We start from the raw sequence: 20,302 nt of genomic DNA on the forward strand, positions 1-20,302 counted from the left end.
ACGATCCCGCGCCATCCGTTTCTGGGCAGGTCTTGTCTTATCGCATAGTCACACATCTTCTATACCTGTCAGTGTAGGAAGAGCCCAGGGGAATGAAGGCTGGTTTCTTACTGGATTAGAAAAAAAATTCTCTTTCATGTCTGCAATGAGGAAGGGATTTCACTTTCTTGAAATGATGTTTAAAACAAAACAAAAATGCCCTCCTGTTTCTCTGAAAGCACTTTGACCGCAAATTCAACCATTCTCACTTCCTTAACCACAAATAATTTCCTATACAAGAGCCACACAGGGGGAGCCTCTTCAGAGAAATCAATACACTGTGACAGTAGCGTAGATTAGAAAATCACAGTTAGTTTATTCATTTGCAAGGGTCATGACTTAAATGTCTGTGTCTCTAGGCTGCCAGCGTAAACTTTCCAGAATGTTCAAAGTAAGTAACTCCAATAGCATAATTAGATATCACATCTTAAAGAAACTGAACGTGATTTATCAGATTTAAAAAATATTTTGAACTGAGACAAATGACATATTTATATGCATAGATATATTATGTATGCATTACCTATAGTTCTTTTGAAAAACAGTATGATCTAGTTAGTACTAAGCTTTATTATAAGATTCCATGTGATAAACCTGATAACACCTTAAATTTAACTATCTGGGGGAAATGTCTCCTCGAGACATTCCCCTAAAATAATTTACAGATTCATCTATCTTAGAACTGGAAGGAATTTTAGGTAATCACCTGATTCAGCCAACTCCTTAAGACAAAGAATTATTATCAATTTTTAGATCAAGTTACATGGGCTATTAATGTTAAGTGAACTCACCCAGGGTCAAATAACTACTAAGTTTTCTCTTTTCTCAGCTATTTTATTTCTAGCCCAACAGCTCTCAGTGCTGATTTCATGTGTAATGAGAAGCCTTTCAATGGCAAGACGCTAAGAAATCCCCTTCCGGGAACCAGTGCACTTACTTAGCAGGAGAAATGAAATCCGTCCAGTGAAAACATGGTAACAAGCGTTGCAGTCAGCTTCTTGGCTTCAGTTTTGATTGGTGAAGCCCAGCCCCTACACTGAGGACAAACAAGATGTAAACATCAATAAAAGCACACTGCTGGACTGGCTGCGATTCATGCAGCTCCTTTAGTGCAAAACACTTGCTCTGTCCAAACCCATGTTTTCAGAGGAAAGAAGAGAAATATAAATACTCAGAACGGAATTCAAGGACTGTGGGTGTGTCTGTGTTTAGAATACCCTGAGTTGGCCTCCTCTGTGTTTGACTTTGAAGTGCTGACCAAGAGGACCCTCTCAGGGACTGCTGGTCTCAAACACGAGTCAGATGCCTTCTTGGTAAGTGCCCCCTCCCCATGAGATGGGCCAGTGGGAGAGTCTTCCAGCAGCTGGGACACGCAGACGCAATCTTTGGGAGCACTGGGCTCTAAGGTGCGGGACCGAGCTCACAAAGACAGAGTGAGGCAAAACTGGCAGGAAGTCAACTGCGGGCACATCAAGGTGTCATCAGTGAGCGGGCGCAGGCATGGGAGAGGCTGGTCACTCTTCCACTGACTTGGAGGGTCTTCTTGGTTGCTTCTGTCTCCCTCACACTTTCTAGAGGAGATAAACCCTGCAGGGGTTTTATGGGGATGTGGCTAAAAATATGTTCCAAGAAAACGTTTGTTGTACTTGGCAGAAAGCAGTCACCATCTCTCACTGGAAGGTGCCCAGTCTCAGTCTTAACGGGTCCATCGGTCAGAAGCAAGTACAATGTTTTAGGTAAAATTGGAATGTCTAGTCTCCAATATTCTGCCACACAACACGCTTATGCAATTGAATCCTGGGAAAATTTCAGAACCTGTTGTGGGTGGATCAAACAGCACCCCGTCTAGTCAAATGTGGCGCCCGGCCTGGCGTAACTACAACGCACTACAATGATTACGGATTATGCGTAAAACCATCTGGAGGACCTCCTCTCTTGAGGCGCTGGCGTCAACCACGTGGCAGCCAGGGTTCTCCATCCGCTGGTAGGACACCTCGACCCTGCAGACAGGCAGAGAGCACAGAGTTGGCCTGTTTGCAAACACAGCTCTTCATGCAAAGGTAGTTTTCCTCCATCACAGAAACTGCTTGAAGCGAGGTCCCCATCTGGTTTACCTCCCTGCCCCTTTCGCAACTCGCTCTGCCCATGGGAGACATTTGGTACATTTAGTTAATAAATGATAAACTAAACATAATGGGCAGTAGCCAGCTTTTATTGAACACCTACTGTCTGCCAAGGGTTAGTGTTCTGCACATTTTCGTTTCATGGTCAGAGTAACCTTACAAGGGGAACCACTACCATCCGTCCCCATTTGGCAGAGAAGACAGCAGAGGCTCAAGGAGATTAAGGAATCTCCGCAGAGCCTGTGCCCTGAGGGATTTCAGACCAGCCAGAGGCCCTTAGCACATACGATATTTTTGTTTAGGAGTCATCTAAAACTTTCCCGGAATTTTACACCTCCTTCCAGGGTGAGGGAGCCTCGGTGCGTGTGGGATGACTGGGCTGAGCATATAACCAAAGCACTGGAAGTTTCTGTAATTCTCTTAAAACAAGAGCCTGGAGTCGATGGTCTGGGTCCACAGCACTGCTGGACCACTTCCCAGCTACGAGAACCTGACGCATTTCTTTCCCAGCCCCTCTGTGCCTCAGTTTCCTCGTCTGTGAAGTGAGGGGACGGAAATAATGCCTTCCTTGCTGTGCGGTTTAATTGAATTAGTACCAGCAAACTCCTTGACATGGTTTCTTTGCACACAGCTGAGTTGCTTTTTATTTATGTCACAACAGAATTAAGTCATGATAAAGCGCAATCATTGTTTATTTATATAAACGACTCTGTTCTGCCTCTTTGAACCAGTCGTACAGAACTGGTTCATCCTCAGCCATGAAGCAGTAATGCAGCCCAGACGTTCCTGCTACTGTGTTTGTGGTTTTCTAAGGAAAATGAAAGGACTGCCTCAAAATCAGAAAGCTCTTGATTTTAATCCCAGTGTTACTGCTCGGGAGCTATGCAAGAGTAGACAAATCCCTCCATCCTCTGAGCCTCCGTTTTGTAAACTGTAAAATATGGTTAATATTGTCCTGACAAAGATTACAGAGCATCGGAAGCCAAAGGCCTGCCACACAGGAAGCCCTAATGAGTGAGGGTCACCGTGAGCTCATCAGACGGTCCCTGTGATCATTCTACCATGACCGGGGAAGCCAAGCCCCAGAAAGGCACGTGGTCCCACTCTGTTCTCGCTGCTCCTGGCACAGCCAGCGCTGGACGGTGGTCTGATCCCTGGTCAGGCGCCCCGTGGCTGTAGAACAAGCAGGCTGCAGTGCCAGGCAACAGTCCCGCCGGACGGAGCGGGACTAACTTGGGGGATCCAGCCTCTGGGGTTTGGAAAGTGGGAACCACACCATTTCCTCCACTCAAGTCAGTGCGGATCCCGGGTCACCGCCAGGGCCGGGGACCCGCCCCCCCACATCGCGTGTCAGGACACCTACTTTTGACGAAATATGTTGTTGGTCTCCAGTTCCGCCTCCTCTCTGGTCCGCTCCATGCCCCGGCCCTCGAGCCTCTGCATCCTCTCCTCGGGGCTCACCGTGAGCAGCAGCACCAGGTCGGGCTTGAGCAAGTCCCTGGGCCACTGGTATATCGGGTGATGGGCGGGGGGCAGGTGCTGGAGGCCCCCGCTCACCTCGGTGGCTATGGCATAGGTGGCCGTGCTGTGCCAGTACCTGTAGGAAAAAGGAGTAGTGAGCTCCCCGTCTGCAGAGGAAGTCAAGGGAACACCTGAAAATCAGCTGCTGAGGAGGTGGAAACTGGGGATGGCTCTGCTGCACTTGGCCTAGAACTGTATACAGTAAAGAGAGAAAACTAAATCACATCTTTAAAAACATTTATAAAATCTAAAAGTGTTAAAAGCAACCACAATAAGAATGCAGTGGGCACTTCCCAGAGCATCACGTATTCTGCGGGAACCACGTGTATGGGGAGGCTCCTGTGCTGCCCTGGCCTTGTAGGGTGTTTCGTTTCAGGTCAGCAGGACGGCAGGGGTGGTAGCTTTGTTCGGTAGTCCGTTTGCATTTAGCACCGTGTCTTGGTCCGATGAAAATCTGCAGGTGCATTCAGTTCCTGCCTGGTTTTAACACTGACTTAGCTGACGAAATCCACGTTCTGGGAACCCTGGCTAGGAGGCCTCTGTCCTTCCCGGCTCCCCAGTCATCTATCTAACTGCATCCGTATCGATCAGGAAGGGAAATAAACCCACACACGATCTATGAGAATCTGTGGACGTCCTTCCTGAGCAAAGCTGGTCATGCTCAACTGGCTGTTCTTAAAGATATTTCAGGGAGAGGAAAGAAAATCACAGCCCTCAAGGAAGGTCAAATCTACCCTCTTTCTCAAAAAGCCTGAGGGCTTTTGGCCACCTGCCAGAAAACGTTCAGCCTGCGTCTAAGAACAGAACATCTTCCCAGAGTGGACCCGGGCACCCTCCTCCGGGGGGGGGGGTCTGTCTCCACATTCTCCTGCAGCTGGAGTGAGGGACTCAGGCAGCAAAGTGCCTCCTCTTCCTTCCCGCCCCCCCCTCAGATGAAGCCCCCAAAAGCCTCAGTGCTCTTCATGCTCAAGCAGCTCTGTGCAAGGATTCACTGTAAGTTGGAGCTACTGTTTACAAGTTCCTCTCCTTTGTCTCCTCCACTAGGTAATTCCTTTTTGAGTCATCTCTGTATCCCAAAACCTGAAACTAGCTTCTGGTACATAATAAGTGCACAATAAATAATGTTCTCTGGGTATATGAATGAATGACAGAATTATTTTATAACTTGGCATAATTGATTATACTTTTGCCCTGTTCATCTCATATTCCAATTCTAAGTGACTAAATGCAAAACTCCAATCCAGTATTAAGGGTCTATCACCTACAACAAATATTTATAAAACAATTATAAATACCCCAATATAGACAGATATGCAAAGCTCCATCCACGTCTGTGTTTTCAATTTACTGTCTGCACTATTTTAAAATCCTAAATTCTTAATCCTTTTAGATTTGAATTTCTTTCCACAGTGAAGAGGACGTACTGGTCCTTTATCTACAAAATAAATCCACAGTGTGACCCAAGCCGTGTATTGTTTTTCCTTCTGCCACCTACTTGCTTTGTGGACAAAGGTTAGGTTCAAATTCCTCATCTGGAAAATGAAAATCCTGAAAGCTTTGTTTTCCTTCCATAATTGTTGCAAAATAGCAAGTGCGTTTTAAAAAAAAAGTGTCACACTGTCATTATGAGACAAAATTTAATTCTTACTGAACACAGGTTATAACTAAAATTATGATAACAAAGTACAAACAGGTCTGAAAGGAACGCATGTGAATCTGGGAGGCGACCAATTCTAACATTGTTCATCCTTCAAAGCCCCTTTCCATCCCACAAACGTGCTCTGAGATCCTCAGGTCGCGGGACCTGCGAGCTCCCTGAATTCCGCCTCGGGCCACACATGTGGGTCACTTACCGGACTCCTAACCACTTACAAACTTGTACTTCCATCTTCTCTGTCAGGTGGGCACATCCTTGCAGGGTCCAGGCTATCTCTTTCTTGGCAACAGAACTGCAATTTTACACACGCTACATGTTCACTGAATTAAATGCTCAGCTCTGAATACGGAGGCTGTGATCATCTAAATGTAAAAAGGCTCCTTTATCGTAGAAGAACCGTCAGCAAGAATAGACTTTGAAAGGTAATGAGTGAGATTAAGTTGCCAGCCTTAACCACAGTCACCATCGAAAATTACTCTTTGTCTCCTTTATGTTTTCAGCTAGACGATGGTGTTGTCTAAAATGGATTTCGTTAAAATCTTTAAACGTGAGCAAAACCCACTCAGACAACAAATAACCGCTCTTTTCTTCTGTTCTGACAAGGTGATGCAGTATTATCTCTTTAAAGAACAAAATTGCAAGCAATTCACAGGCACAAAGAAGGAAAATCGGGGCAGAATGGGGGCCCTGTTCTGCAAAGCCAGAGTTCTCTCGCTGACAACACCGGGGCTCATTTTAAATAATCATACCCCCTGGCCATCAATTTCAGGCTCTTCACTATTTTGAAGTCTCCATTCCTTGCCATCAGGGAAACCACATTAGTTCAAATCAAATGCAATTTGCTGACACATTATACATAGCTTGCATAATAATAAGGCTTTACATTTTAATAGCCATTTGCTGTTTTCAAAGTAGTCCCACCTGCACCAACTAATGGGCCATTCATCACAAGTCTTGATGGGCAGCAGGGAAGGGATGAGGACTCCCCCCATTTAACAGACCAGGACGGGGACGGAGAGGCTAAGCGTCCACCTACATGCAGAAGCCAGTGCCGCTCCAGGGGTTCTGGACATTATAGAAAAAAAAAAAATCTCATGGACACAGAAAGCAAACTATGGTTACCAAAGGGGAAAAGGCGGGGACGGATAAATTAGGGGCTGGGGATTAACAGATACACATGACTGTCTATAAAATAGATAAACAACAAGGACCTACTGGATAGCACAGGGAACAATATTCAATATCTTGTGATAACATACAATAAAAGAATTTGAAGAGAAAATATACATATGTCTGTATGTGCATAACTGAATCACTTTGCTGTACACCTGAAACTAACATTGTAAATCAACTATATGTCAATAAAAATTTTAAAAAAAAGGAATGTGCCTGATGAAGTCACACTTTATCAGGACAAGTTTAGGTTTTCTTCCTTGAAATAAAGGGGACTGTATCAAAAAAAAGATATCAATATGGCAAATGCAGGGTGAAAACATCCCACAGGTAAAGAAGTCCCACAAGGGAAGGCAGTGTCTCCCCTTCCTCTAAGATTCTGTACCACTTGCCAGCTTTGAAATGACTGCCTTGCCATCCCCAAAGTTAAAAGTGCCCCCAGCATTAAAGCTGAGATGACAGCACAGGCCTTCTAACTAATGTTTACTATTTTCTTCTTGCTCCTTCCACCCCCCATCCCTTTCACCACCACACACTTTATTCCCGACAAACACTCTGAGTATCTCTCTATGGGATATTTCAGAAAGATATTTCAAGACAGGGCTAGAAGTTCTGTTTCCAGGTGTAGCAACTAGCTTTTAACTGACCGACCTTCCCACAGGGAACAGAGGAAAAGCAAGACGAGTTGAAGTGAAAAATTGGCGGAGCTAAACGTTGATGAGGATGTGGGTGGAAGGGGACGCCCAAACACCGCTGCGCGGGGAGGGCGCTGGGAACAGTCTCGACCACTTTAGAAAACTCTTTGTAGCACCCACTCAGGGTGAGCACTCGTGGGCCCGACGCCCTGCAGTCCCACTCCCAGGAGTCCACACACGAACCCACGGGTAGTCGGCAGTTCGATCCATTAAACTGTAACTTGCTTAATAAATAATGGACTTTAGCTGCCTCACTAATCAAGCTCACTTTAATTGTTTTTACAAAAACTTGCGTATTCTATAAGCATCACATAGCCTAAACAAGAAGTGACAAGACCCCATCACCACCTCTAGATAGGAAATAACTCCAATGTAGGAGTCTTAAGATGTTTGCCCAGGTTGTTTTGCAGGAACTTGGAGTCAGCTGTTGTCCAGTTGGAGCTCCAGTGGGTTAGGACTAGCTGGGACCAGCAACCCTCCAACTGGGCATGCGCAAGTGACCAGTTGCCTTTTGACATCAGGTCCTGGAATATGTTCACTTCTTCCCATGTCTAGGCTTTGCTCCTGCTGATCCCCCTCCCATATTGCTGTTACTCCAGAATCTTCACAGTGTGTCTCTCTGTGGTCATTCAGAGCTCAGGCCAACGGTACCTCCTCACTCAGGTCTTCCTAATCCCTATCTAGTGTGGGGTTAGCCATCCTCAGCCACATGACCTTGATCTCCCCTCCTCACAGTATTTGTCTTCCTCTGATATCATCTTATGTGTCCACGTTTTTGATTATGCCCTTCTGCTTCAGTAGAATGTCTGCTCCATGAAAGCAGGGCACTGTCCAGCCCTGGGAATTTACTATCAAATTCCCTAAATTGAGAGCAGTCCTTGGCAAATGTTAGATGCCCAATAAATGTTTGCTGGATTAGCCACTAAACCAACGAAGCACTCAAAGTTCGACTTACAAAGCAGAGACTTTTATTAATCTCCCCAATACGCTATGTCCAGCTCTGCCATTGTGACAAGTTACTTGACTTTTCTAAGACCTACATTCTCATCAGTAAATTTAGTGTCCACATAGCAATAATTGTTCCAGATGTTAGTATAGTATGTGTAATGCTCTTAGCCAAATGCCAAATCATAGACATTATTCCTACTATTATAATACAGTCTGACTTAAACACCACTGTGTCCTTACATATATATGCACACACACACACATGCACACACATACAATCATACTCATATGTTAGGAAGAAAATGCCAAATTGAAGGCACCTTTATACCCACCTGTCCACAATCACAGGCGATGTGGTAGATTCTTCAGCTATTTCAGAAGCCACGATATAATTGCCCAAAGAGTAAAAGGCTCTTCTAATGATATTTGGTTCATCATCAAAAATTTTCCTCCACTGGCTGATACAAGAGGGTGGTGACTTTAAGAGAACAGCCTTGAGTGAATCTGAAACTGACTGGGTCACCGTGGTTTTACCTGCAGGTCATATACAAAGTAGAGCACATCTTAGCCATGGCCAACACAACACTCCCCAAAGTTACTATTCACTCAGAAAGAGCAAAGACATACTTTCCACCTGTCAACCGAAGGAGCAGATTAAATATGACTCTTTAAAAAATGATGCCAACCCTTAGGAACTCAGGATTCCCCCGTTGGGTGTTAGCAAGCTTGGGAGAAAAAACAAAACAGTCATCTCGTTTACAAACTAATGAGAGACTTTGTATTGGCCCCCAGATTCTCACTCCTCCGTTGACACACATGACACTGTTGTTGTCCAAGATCCGCCCTGTCCTTGGGTATTCCCTGCTGCCCTCAGAGCCACCCTTCTCCTGCTGTTGTGTTCTGGGCTAAATGTGGGCACGTCCACTGGATTTTGATGCTTGTTTGGCAGTTCCAAAGGCTCCTGCCCACCTCTCCCTAGTTCTTCCACATTTTGCTTCCACAAGGGGCCTCTGCATTGCCTGTAGTTCCTGGACACACCAGGTGGTTCCAATCTCCAACTTCACCCTGCTGTTTCTTCTTTTGGAGCGTCTCTCCTGCCTTCCTCTCTTGAGCAGCTCCTATCTGCTGAAAACACAATCCAGGTGCCCACCCTTTCAAGCTCTCCCCGCGGTGCCTCCGTCCCCTCGTCTCTCACACCGAGGATGCACTCTGTGCCTTCCTGTGTTCCCAGGGCACCTGAGCTCCCCCATCTCTCCATGGCCTTACACAGAAATTATCCATCTTCCTGGCCAGCCTCCCTCCACGCCTGGCACACACTAGAGATTCATAGGAGGCTTATGGATTGAATCCTGTATACAGTTTTGTTTGTCAAGACCTGTCTACTATTCATGCAGCTGGTTGGTTAACTGCATTGCCTATAACTAAAAGGTACACTTCTCTTACCTGTGGCATCCAGTCCTTCAATGACAATAATGGGGAACCTTCCCTTCTGGACCTGCTCTGGGCACTGGTCAACCAGATCAAGCACCGCTTGGGCTTCAGGAATGAAGGATGTACACTGTAACACAACATCCAGGCATCAGCAGTGAAGCAACAGGGACCTTGGCAGAAGCCACAGTCTAATTGCTGGGAGCAAGACTGCACAATGCTAACAGGTGTGTTATGTTTGGCACCGTGCCAGAACACATAGTATTTTGAACCTGACAAGGGCTGAATCACTTTATGATATACTGCATAGCTGAGGCTCAAAAAGGCAGTAACTGTCGGAATCACCCAGCCTTCAACTTTCACTGACCAGCTTCCCCCAGATGAGGAAGGACAGGAAAGATGCATAAATGTGGAGCAGTGTCACACAGCGACAGTGGAGCCACAGGACCTGCCCGGTGCCATGTGTCACAAATGTGGGAAATCAGCCACACCACAGGCTCCAAAGAGGGCAGTCCACATCCTGTCTTTTCCTAAGCACTCGGGGCTCAGAAGAGCACCAAGCACTGGCCATCACCAAGCACTGCCCATCATTACCACGTGAGCAGGGCAGGGGCTCCTGAGGATTCAAAGTTCTTAACCGTGTGTGACATCACTGTGCTCTCACAGCATCTCTACAGAGAGGCCCGGCATTGATTTTCTTACTTGCTTGCGCTGCGCAAGGCAATGTTCTAAGCGCTTTCAGAGTATTAACTTGGCCACTGCTCACGATCACCGTGAGAGTCATGCAGCTATCTTCCCCACCTATGGGTTCAGGAAACCGAGGCAAAGAATGTTTAAGAAACGTACTGAACTTGACGCAGGTAATAAATGTCAGAGTTTGGATTCAAAGCCAGGTCTTGTAATCTTAACCACTCAGAAATCCTATCCCACACAATTCATCCAAGAGCCACAACCCAGCCTCAGGACCAGCCTGGGCTGCGGGCAGAAAGAATCTTAGCTGTTCTTCACTGAGCACCTGCTGTGTGTCACGTTTCCTGGTCCTAACGCTGCAGGACAGGTACTTTCCAGAAGAAAGGAAGCAAAACAAAGGCAGAGCAGCTAAGTGGCTGGGTCACAGCCAGTAAGTAGCAGGCACTGCTTAAGTCCAAGTTTCTTAAACCCCCAAACTCAGGCTCTTCTCTCTACATCCCGACCTCCCCAGGTGGGGTCATTCCTTCCGAGAGAGGGCACTGTCTTCCCCCACACCCAGCGGCCCCCTCCCTCCGCCAGGACCTCCGTCCCCCCACTGCTCCTGTTGGCACGTCGGTTTCGCACATCAGGCTGGGGGTTCCTGGCGGGCAAGAATCCCGAAAGAGCCACGGTGTCTAACCAGCGGCTGGCACTCCGGCCGCCCTCACTGCCGGATTTGCGGACGGGAGTGAAGCAACTACGGGACAAGAGAGGTCAGGACAGGTAGAACCCCCGAGAGCACACTGTACCCACTTCTCTGATCTGGGTGTGGGGGGAGCGGTCCATGCTGAGCGCTGGGAAGGGGCCGACTCTTACCGCCTCCAAAACGGCGCGGGCGGCCTCCCGGTGGGGGAAGACCCCGGAGCTGGGCAGGATCGGGCACCACCGGGTGCAGCTCGGGCTCTGGCGCGGGCACGACGCGCTCGCGGCCCACCTGCCGCCACCCCTGGCCGTCCCGCAGCTCCCACGGGCGCCGCCACACTTGGCTGAGCGGGTCGCCCACGAACTCGGCCAGGCGCGGGAGCGGGGCCTCGGGGTAGGCGTCCAGCAGCGCCAGCAGCGCGCGCCGTGTGTCGGGGCTGTCGCGCGGGTCGTGGAGCAGGAAGCCGTGCTGCAGGTCGCCCGCCTCGCCGCCCGGGCGGTAGCACAGCAGCCTGAGCAGCTGGCACAGCTGGAAGGGGCCGCGGCGCAGCTGGTGCAGCAGGCGCTGGTGCAGCCGGGCCGCGCGCACCCGGGCCGCGCAGTCCCCGCCCGGAGCCACCGGCACGCTCAGCGAGAAGCTGCGGCCCCGGGGGCCCAGGAGCGCGGCCACACGGGGGTCGGGGCGCGCGGCCCGGGGCCTCGACGCCGACGGCGAAGTGAGCCAGGATGCAGCCGGGCAGCTCCAGCGCCAAGCAGCGCGGAGGCGGCGCCATGGCCCGAGCGCAGGCCCCGCGCCGCAGTCCCAGGAGACGCGCGAGCAGCAGCGGGGCGCGCGGGCGGCAGCCAAAGGCCATGGGCGCCTCCCGGTCCCGCCCCGCACGCCGGGAAACGAAACCCCGGGATCGGTGGGCGGCGCCGCGGGGAACCGAAAGTGAAGCGACGGCGGTGGGCGGGGCTCCAGACCCGGGCGCCCTGCCCGATCTCGGCCTCCGCCTCCTCCTGCGGCGAGGTCGCGCCGCCGGGAGGGGACGCCCGCGGGCGCCCGGCGGCAGAGTGGCTCGGATGGGGACCTGGGCCCGCGCTGCGATGGGGAGAGGGCAGGTGGCCCCGGGCCACGGTTTGAATAATTCCCTTGGTGTTGCTTAAGTCCAGTGTATGGTGTGCGTGTCTCAGAGGCGGTACGTGAGACCTTTGCCTTCTAGACCGGAGTGTCCCCTGCGCCACCACCCTCACCGGCTCCCCATCGCCCTCGCGCACCGCTGACGTCTCACCTGGGCTTGACTTGCGGGTCCCGCAGAGCCGGCGGCCGTTCCCCGACCTCAGCGCTGCGCCCTCGCCCGGACTCGAGTCCCAGGAGCTGCTGTATCGCTTTCACTCGGCTTTGCACGTGCTTTTCCCTCTTTTGGGATTACCCCCCACCCCACCCCACCGCGCACACACACCTTTTAATGACTCTCAAACTGGTAAGTGTCACCAGACTGGCACCTCTCCTTTGCCTTACAAACGCCAAATAAAAGCGGTGCCTGCAGGTCCAAGGAGACAGCAGCTGGACGGCCTGACAGCGCCGCTTTCAGCAGCGGGCGTCATACGGATCGCCGCCTTCGAGGAGTACACGCAGCAGTTACAACATTATTTGGATGTTTTATTTTGTTTTTACTCATTGATTGATATGTTTGAAAATGATTGTCAAGCAGACCCAAAAAATTTAGAATTGAGACGAAGATGGAAAACATTAGATGCCCTGCAAGAAAATAAACTTTATGATTTAATCAGTGTGTATTGAGTGTGAGATTAGCTTTAATTCTTAAAGAAAACCCATGAACTGTGACAGCTATGTGGTTGAAGTATGGGTTAACAGGGAAAGGGTAATTCTGAGATTAAGATCTTTTAAGCTTATTGGGAAGAGGGTCGTTTTTATTCCTTATGAGCAATTTGACATTTGGACCTTCTAGGGAGCAGAGGTGTCACCTGTGTGGCACGAAAGATAATAGGAGAAAAGCAAGCTCCTTTTTGTCCTTTGGGACAGTATTGTATCCTCCCGTGAGCCTTTCTTGACCTTTTCTCCCATGGCCCCCCCCCTCATTACGGCTGCTCTTACTTTAAGTTTCCCTCTCTGTTTTCACTCCCTTCCTTACTACAAGGAGACTGTGAAATTCATGGCAGTGCAAGATCGAGGCTCAGTCAGTCTTAACTATGTTGAAGACTGAAGATAAAATATTTTCATTCATAAAGGAAAAAAAAGTCTGTCATGTTTTTAGTTCCAATTATAATTTCCTAAAACAGAGACTCTGGTGGTCCCAGCTGGGGTCGATGTTTAGACTGAATAAACTTGCCTGTAGTAACCTGCGCTTGTGGGTGTGGAGGAGAGAAGCTGGGAGCTGGAAAGACATTCCAAAGAGGTCTTTCAATGAAAGAACAACACAGCTTTATTCACATAAAAAGCCAGGTTCTTCAGTCAGAATTCAATTTACAGCCTCAAACAGGAAAAAATAAGTAGTAACCTATACTGAAAAAGAACCTGAAAATGAATACATGTATATATATAATGTATGACTGAAACATTATGCTGTCCACCAGAAATTGACACATTGTAAACTGACTACACTACAATAAAAAACTATACTGTAAAAAATAGGGAAATATGAAATATTCTAGCCATTCTGCTCATAGGGAAAAAAAAAGCAGAAAGGGAGAATTAACTAATATAAACGTAATTATTAATAAACAATAAAATGAGAAAATAGTATTTATTTTGGAAAAGATTGGTTTTTGAAAACTTGCTTAAGTAGATGTGCTTCAGAGTAGGTAAAACTGGATTAAAAAAAAAGGAAATAAAATCAGCATAATAGTAATGCAAGAGAGGAAAGAACCACAGAGTAAAATGGACAGATAAAGGAGAGAGTATTACATACAATTCTACATCAATAAATCCAAACATCACAAAATAAATAATGAACTTGGAAAATAAGACTTAATAAAATAAACCCAGGAAAGAGTTATAGATTCTATAATCCAAGTTTCAGGGCGGTAGTTGATGAAGGGTCTGAAAAGTACTGGACAAGTTTTATAAGTAACTGTTTTATCAAGGAATATATAAACATTCTACTATATAAGCCTTCTATTTCTCATTTATAAAAGCTCTTTTGGGCACGTTTGTGGGTTTGTGATTTGAAGGGGTTGCTATTGTATTGTGGAGCTGATCTCACTACGAGATATAGTTTATGTAGATCCTTGAGAAGAGTTAACACAGCAGGTGCAGGTGCTTACAATCCGGGCGTCTCTCTCGGGAGCCTGGAGTCACAACCGAACCTGGCCAAATCCTAGAAATGTGCCCTTAAAACCTTCTTTCTGTGGTTCTATGTATACACCTGGAGCATCGGACATGCCACACCAGCTTGTCAGGATTGCTTTGCTCAAGTATCATGACTGATGATGGGCACCGCATTGACAGGTGGTGTCCTGGGATTAAATGACCGCGACTGGTCACAGCAGGATGTGCCTACGTGTCCAGCTCACCACAGAACAGCAGGCCTGGGATGCAAGCAGGCTTCCCTGACCAGCTATCTCACACCTGTCCTGGGGTGGGGGCACTGCTAAAGAGAGAGTGCAACCCCAGATGGGGACGGAGTCAAAGGTCTGTGCCCACCTCTCCAAACTCCTTTGATGTTCCTCTTTTCCCTGATGTCCTTGCTCTGCATCCTCTCCCTGGAATAAACCCTGGCTGTGAGCGTAAACTGCTCCCAAGTCTTACAAGTCCTTGTGGGTGGTGCCGAGACTCCTGAAACACAACCCAATACACACACACGCATACACACATGGAAATTAAATAAAATGTTCAAGGAACTCTTATTAAGAAGTACTTTGATCTTCCATTTTATTTATTTAAATACACATGCGCACAGTGACAGCTCTTTATAAATTAGTAAATTTAGTGAAATTACACACATGAAATGAATTAAGTTACAACCAGTAAATGAGTGAACAGGACAGACAAAAAGTTAAAGAAGGTATTTGTGATTCATATAACCAAGGAAGTACACTCTATGCAATAAATTCCTACAGATCGATAATAAAAATGCAGAAAATCCAGTAAAAAAAAAAGAGGGCAAGGGATTCAAACAGGCACTTCACCAAGAGATAATCAAAATAGCTATTAGTTAAACATATAAAAAATGTGCTTAACATCATTAGTCATCAGGAAACTGGATAGTAAAACCACAGAGAGACCAACTCCACACCCACTGAGATGACTAAAATTAAACCAGACAAAACAAAAGTCTTTCAGGGACAATCCCGAGTGAGGAAGAACACGTGGAGCAATTGGAATGCTGACATTGTTCTGGCTGGAGTGGAACTTGGTCTGGCACTCTGGACAACTCTTTGGAAGTATTAAAGGGGGACATATGTATACTGTATGGACCACTGATCCCACTCCTGGGTGTACACCCCATGCAGATGCATACTTATGTTGACCAAAAGGCATGGACGAGAAAAGGTACAGCAGAACAGCAAAATACTCCAAATGCTCGTCATAATAGGATGATCAAATGGACTGTGGTATATTCAAACAATGGACTCCCAGATGGCTATGAAAATGGAAAGTACTGCTAAACACAACAAAATGGAAAGAAATCTACACATATCACGTGAAAGCAGCTATACAGAAAAAAGCAGATACCATGGGATTCCATCCATAGGGACTTCAAAAGCGGACAAACCTAGAGGGTGGTTTTAGAAAACAGGAGCAACCTGACCCAGGGGAGGTGGTCCAGGAACCATGGGGAGCTCCTAGCGTGACACCGGACTGTGGCCGCTACCACTGTCTATTGTGCTGTTTCCTTCCATCCTGGGCCTTTGGCCAGACCTGCTGGGGATCTGAAGGAAGGAAAAAACAAGTGTGCTTATCTTAATCTCTTTCAAAACCATGAGTTTTGGTGGGTTTCGTTCTGCAGGGCGCTGGTAAACAAGTATGGCCAGGCGGATAACAGAGCACGTTAACGCCAAGGTTCTTCTGCCCATTATCAATGGAGCGAGTACTTAGCGGAGCCACGCGTGGGGCAGATGAACACAGTTTACAGTTTTGCAAGCCCCAACCTTATTGTCTATTTGCTATTCATGTTGAGTTTTTAAAACTTTTCAGAAATAAGTGTATTTTGGTAGCCTCATGTGTAAATTAATTGCTTGGACTAAAACAGTCATTCTTGTCTCTGGCTACATATTTGGCTGCTGAGAAACTTTAAATAAAATCTCTGTTTTGGGTCTGAACCCCAGGCTAATTACATCATGGCATGTGGGCAGACCAATGTGGGGTCCTCCAGGGGGTTCCACTGAGCAGCCAGGTCATGAACCACTGATCCTAAGGTTGTGGAGGGCACTCACAGCTAAGTTTTACATAGTCGATCCTAATATCCTGAGAGCAGTACATGGAATTTAGGAAGCACTTGAAAAATGTTAGCTATTATTACTGCTCTTGTTTTAGGAAACACTTCTAACTTCACTCTTAGCGTAAAATGTTGTGTTCTTGCTTTGTCCTGAGCTTTTTGAGCCTTGAAATCACTCAAAGGGGAGTTGCATTTATGATCTGTTGAGGAAGCTCACAGGAAATCTCTGATCAGAGAATGACAAAGACTATAATATTACTTATATGTGGAATCTAAAAAATACAACAAACTAGTGAATAAAGCAGAAAAGAAGCAGATTCCCAGATACACAGAACAAACAAGTGGTTTGGGGGCTGCAGCCCACGTGGTGTACACACACACACACACACACACACACACACACACACACAGACACAGTGGAATATTACTCAGCCATAAAAAGGATGAAATAATGGCATTACAACAACGTGGATGGACCTAGAGATTATCCTAGTAAATGAAGTGAGTCAGGCAGACAAAAAAGTCCCTGGCTAAATAAAAATGGTGGTGACATTTGGCTGCCACCCAGTTGTGTCTGGATACCTTTAGAGACAGCCAGCTCCCAAGGAGCAGAAACCTATAAGGAGGCGGCCTTGACCTCCCTCCAGCCTACCCTGATCTTGAGCAGTTGGAAGAAGAAATCCCTCCCTGACCTTTGCCAGCCAGGACTTTGAAGAAGAAAGTCTACCACAGCTGAACCTTATTCTTAGATGAGTGGAGAAAAATAAGTTTTGAAGGAATACGCACATTTTCAAAGGATACCAAAGTGACTGTTGACTTTTGTGAGATCTTTGCCAGAAGGGACTTGGCCTTATTTATTTCAATTGGATTCATATTTATTCATATTTTATCTGATACATGGGGCATTCTCAATAAATCTTTGTTGAAGGAAAGAAGAAAGGAAGGAAAAAAAGAATCCCTGCATGAATGAAGGAGTAAAATGGTTGGATGAACAAATGAATGAGTATGAGAACTGACCTGGATAGAACAGACTGAGGATGTAACAATAAAATAATTATTAGCAATTATCAATTACTGAGCAGTATTGCAGGTGTTTAAGTCCCAGTTCAAACCCTCACTCCCTGTGTGACGTGACATGTTTCCCCAGCTGTGAAATGAGTTAACGCCTGCAAAGTACAGCACGGTCCCTGTCACACGATGCTGCACATTTGCTAGATATTTCTCATACTACTTCCAGTGCTGAATATATGTCATGTTGTTTAATCCTTAAAATGCTCTGGGTGAGTTAGACATTAATACCTGTATATCCGAGATGTGATAACAAGATCAAGCAGGTTAAATACATACATACATACATACATACATAATAAATAAATAATACAGGCAAAAAAAAAAAAAATCAGGCAGGAAAGAAATTTACCCAAAATTAAACAATATTGGCAATTCAGCCAAGACTCTTAAAATGTTTGGATTCAAAAGCCTGCAGGGTCACCCTCTCTGCCATACCTGATACTTTCTTTGAAATGGAAACTGATTTGGTCTTCATTTCTTCATTCACATGTGATCGAGCACACAAAAAGTATTTCCTAATCGAGGCAGACCGAGGTCAGTTTGTAATAATGCTTTGGGCTAAGATGTCAAGGACTTGGACCATCTCCATCATTGCAGAACCGGTAATCATTAAGCAGACACTTGCTGTTTTGCTGAATTTGCTTTCAGTTTCCTTCTTAGTGAAATGAAAGTTATCTTGGTTTCCATTCAAAATATAACAGCAGTACAATAACAACCGCTAACCCCACCGGAGTGATTTTCCAGGCGCTGTTTCTAAGTGCTTCACATTAATTAGAATTTCAGTCTTCACAAATATCCCCTGGGATACTTGGACTTACAGATGAGGCATTGAAGATCCAGAGAAATGAAGTAACCTACCCAGCCACCCAGCTAGCAAGTGACGAGCTAAGCTGTGGTTCCATAAGGTTAACCACTAGGGCTATTCCAACTTCCTGCAAGTCTCACAGAAGCCTAAGACGACACACGAGACCGAACACGATTCGGATTAAAGAGACTAAGAGAGAGGGCATTTCAGTATGGAATGCAGCAACACTTTCTAGGAAAACTCTAAAAATAAATAAATAAAAAGCCACAGTAATTCTTACCACTGAGGAAGCACTTGAGTTATTAGAGAAATACATATCAAAACTACAATGAGGTTTCACCTCACGTGAGTCAGAATGGCCACCATCAAAAAGTCAACAAACAATAAATGCTGCAGAGGGTGTGAAGAAAAGGGAACCCTCCTACACTGCTGGTGGGGATGTAAATTGGTGCAGCCACTATGGAGAACAGTATGGAGGTTCCTTAAAAAACTAAAATAGACTTACCATACAATTCAGCAATCCTATGACTGGGCACACATCCAGAGAAAACTCCAATTCAAAAAGACACACGCACCCCAATGTTCACAGCAGTACTATTTACAACAGCCAAGACATAGAAGTAACCTAAATGTCCATTGATGGATGACTGGCTAAAGAAGATGTGGTATTATATATAGATAGATAGATGTGGTATTATATACATATAGCCATACAAAAGAATGAAATAATGCCATTTGCAGCAACATGGATGGACCTAGAGATTATTCAACTAAGTGAAGAAAGTCAGACAGAGAAAGATGAATATATGATACTACTTATATGTGGAATCTAAAAAAAGGATAAAAATGAAAAAAAAAAGGACACTGTGAACTTATCTACAAAACAGAAACAGACTTGCAGACTTAGTAAACAATCTTAAGATTGTCAGGGAAAGGGAATAGGAAGGGATAAATTTGGGAGTGTGAGATTTACAAATGTTAGCCACTCTATATAAAAATGATTTTTAAAAAGTTTCTTCTGTATAGTATAGGGAACTATGTTCAATATCTTGTAATAACCTTTAATGAAAAAAATATGAAAACGAATATATGTATGCATATGCATGACTGGGACATTTATGCTGTACACCAGAGACTGACACATTGTAACTGACTGTACTTCAATAAAAAATAAAAAATAAAAAAGATAAAAATAAACTTATTTACAAAACAGAAATAGACTCACAGACCTAGAAAACAGACTTACGATTACCAAAGAGGGGAAAGAGTGGGGTAAGTTAAGAGTTTGGGATCAGCAGATACAAACCACCATTTATGCAGTACACAAACAAGGTCCTAATCTATAACACAGGGAACTATATTCAGTGTCTTGTAATAACCTATCACGGAGAAGAATCTGAAAAAGAACAGATATGTAAATACATACAACTGAATCGCTGTGCTGTGTGTCTGAAACTAACACAGCATTGTAAATCAACCCTACTGCAATTTAAAAAAAAAGCATCATCTTAGAAAAGTATCTGATTTTCCCTCTTGTCTATTAAAAATGATACAGAAATCCATAGACCTGCAGGAAAATATAAATGCCTAAATTTTAACACTGCCAGTGCATAAATTAAGACAAGGATAACTAAAGAAAGATGCAGGCATCCTGTCATTATGCGTCGATGCATTTTTTGTATATTACATATATTTTTTTATTGAAGTATAATCATCCTGTGCACTCTGACTGTGGTCGGAACGGGGGTCCTGCACGGGGTCAGTCACGCTTTCCTAACAAACTCCCCCCGAGGGCCCCGTGTTCAGGGCTCGAGGTAGCAGCCGCATCACGGATATGATGCGCGAGTAACAGCAGCTCAGAGGTGGCTGTGCCGCGGCCAGGCCCAGGGCTTCCTGCGGTGGAGGTCTGGATGAGGCGCAGTCCCTCCACCTGCATGGCTGCGGCCTGCGCCGGCAGGCAGAGGAAAGCCGACGACCGACGGCCCCACTGCTGAACCTCAGCCTTGGTCCTGTTCCCACTTTCATTTCTAAGAAGAGAAAAATCGAAACTGTACTCAGCTGAGAGTGAGTCACAGGAGGCGTGTCCATCG

The 20,302-nt window shown here is 46.0% G+C and overlaps 1 protein-coding gene across 1 annotated transcript; it reads right to left on the reverse strand.

Moving 5' to 3' along the window:
• Positions 1 to 331: 331 nt before the first annotated feature.
• Positions 332 to 11,943, reverse strand: CMPK2 (cytidine/uridine monophosphate kinase 2). Its single transcript, XM_032496968.1, is given in 7 exon segments — positions 332 to 2,039; positions 3,526 to 3,759; positions 8,489 to 8,690; positions 9,600 to 9,714; positions 11,130 to 11,186; positions 11,188 to 11,638; positions 11,640 to 11,943. Coding segments are annotated over 7 exon segments (1,353 nt in total). The 5' UTR covers positions 11,810 to 11,943; the 3' UTR covers positions 332 to 1,915.
• Positions 11,944 to 20,302: the final 8,359 nt, after the last annotated feature.

This window comes from Camelus ferus, chromosome 15 (genome assembly GCF_009834535.1).
Source record: "Camelus ferus isolate YT-003-E chromosome 15, BCGSAC_Cfer_1.0, whole genome shotgun sequence".
In the NCBI taxonomy this organism is placed as follows: Eukaryota; Metazoa; Chordata; class Mammalia; order Artiodactyla; family Camelidae; genus Camelus; species Camelus ferus.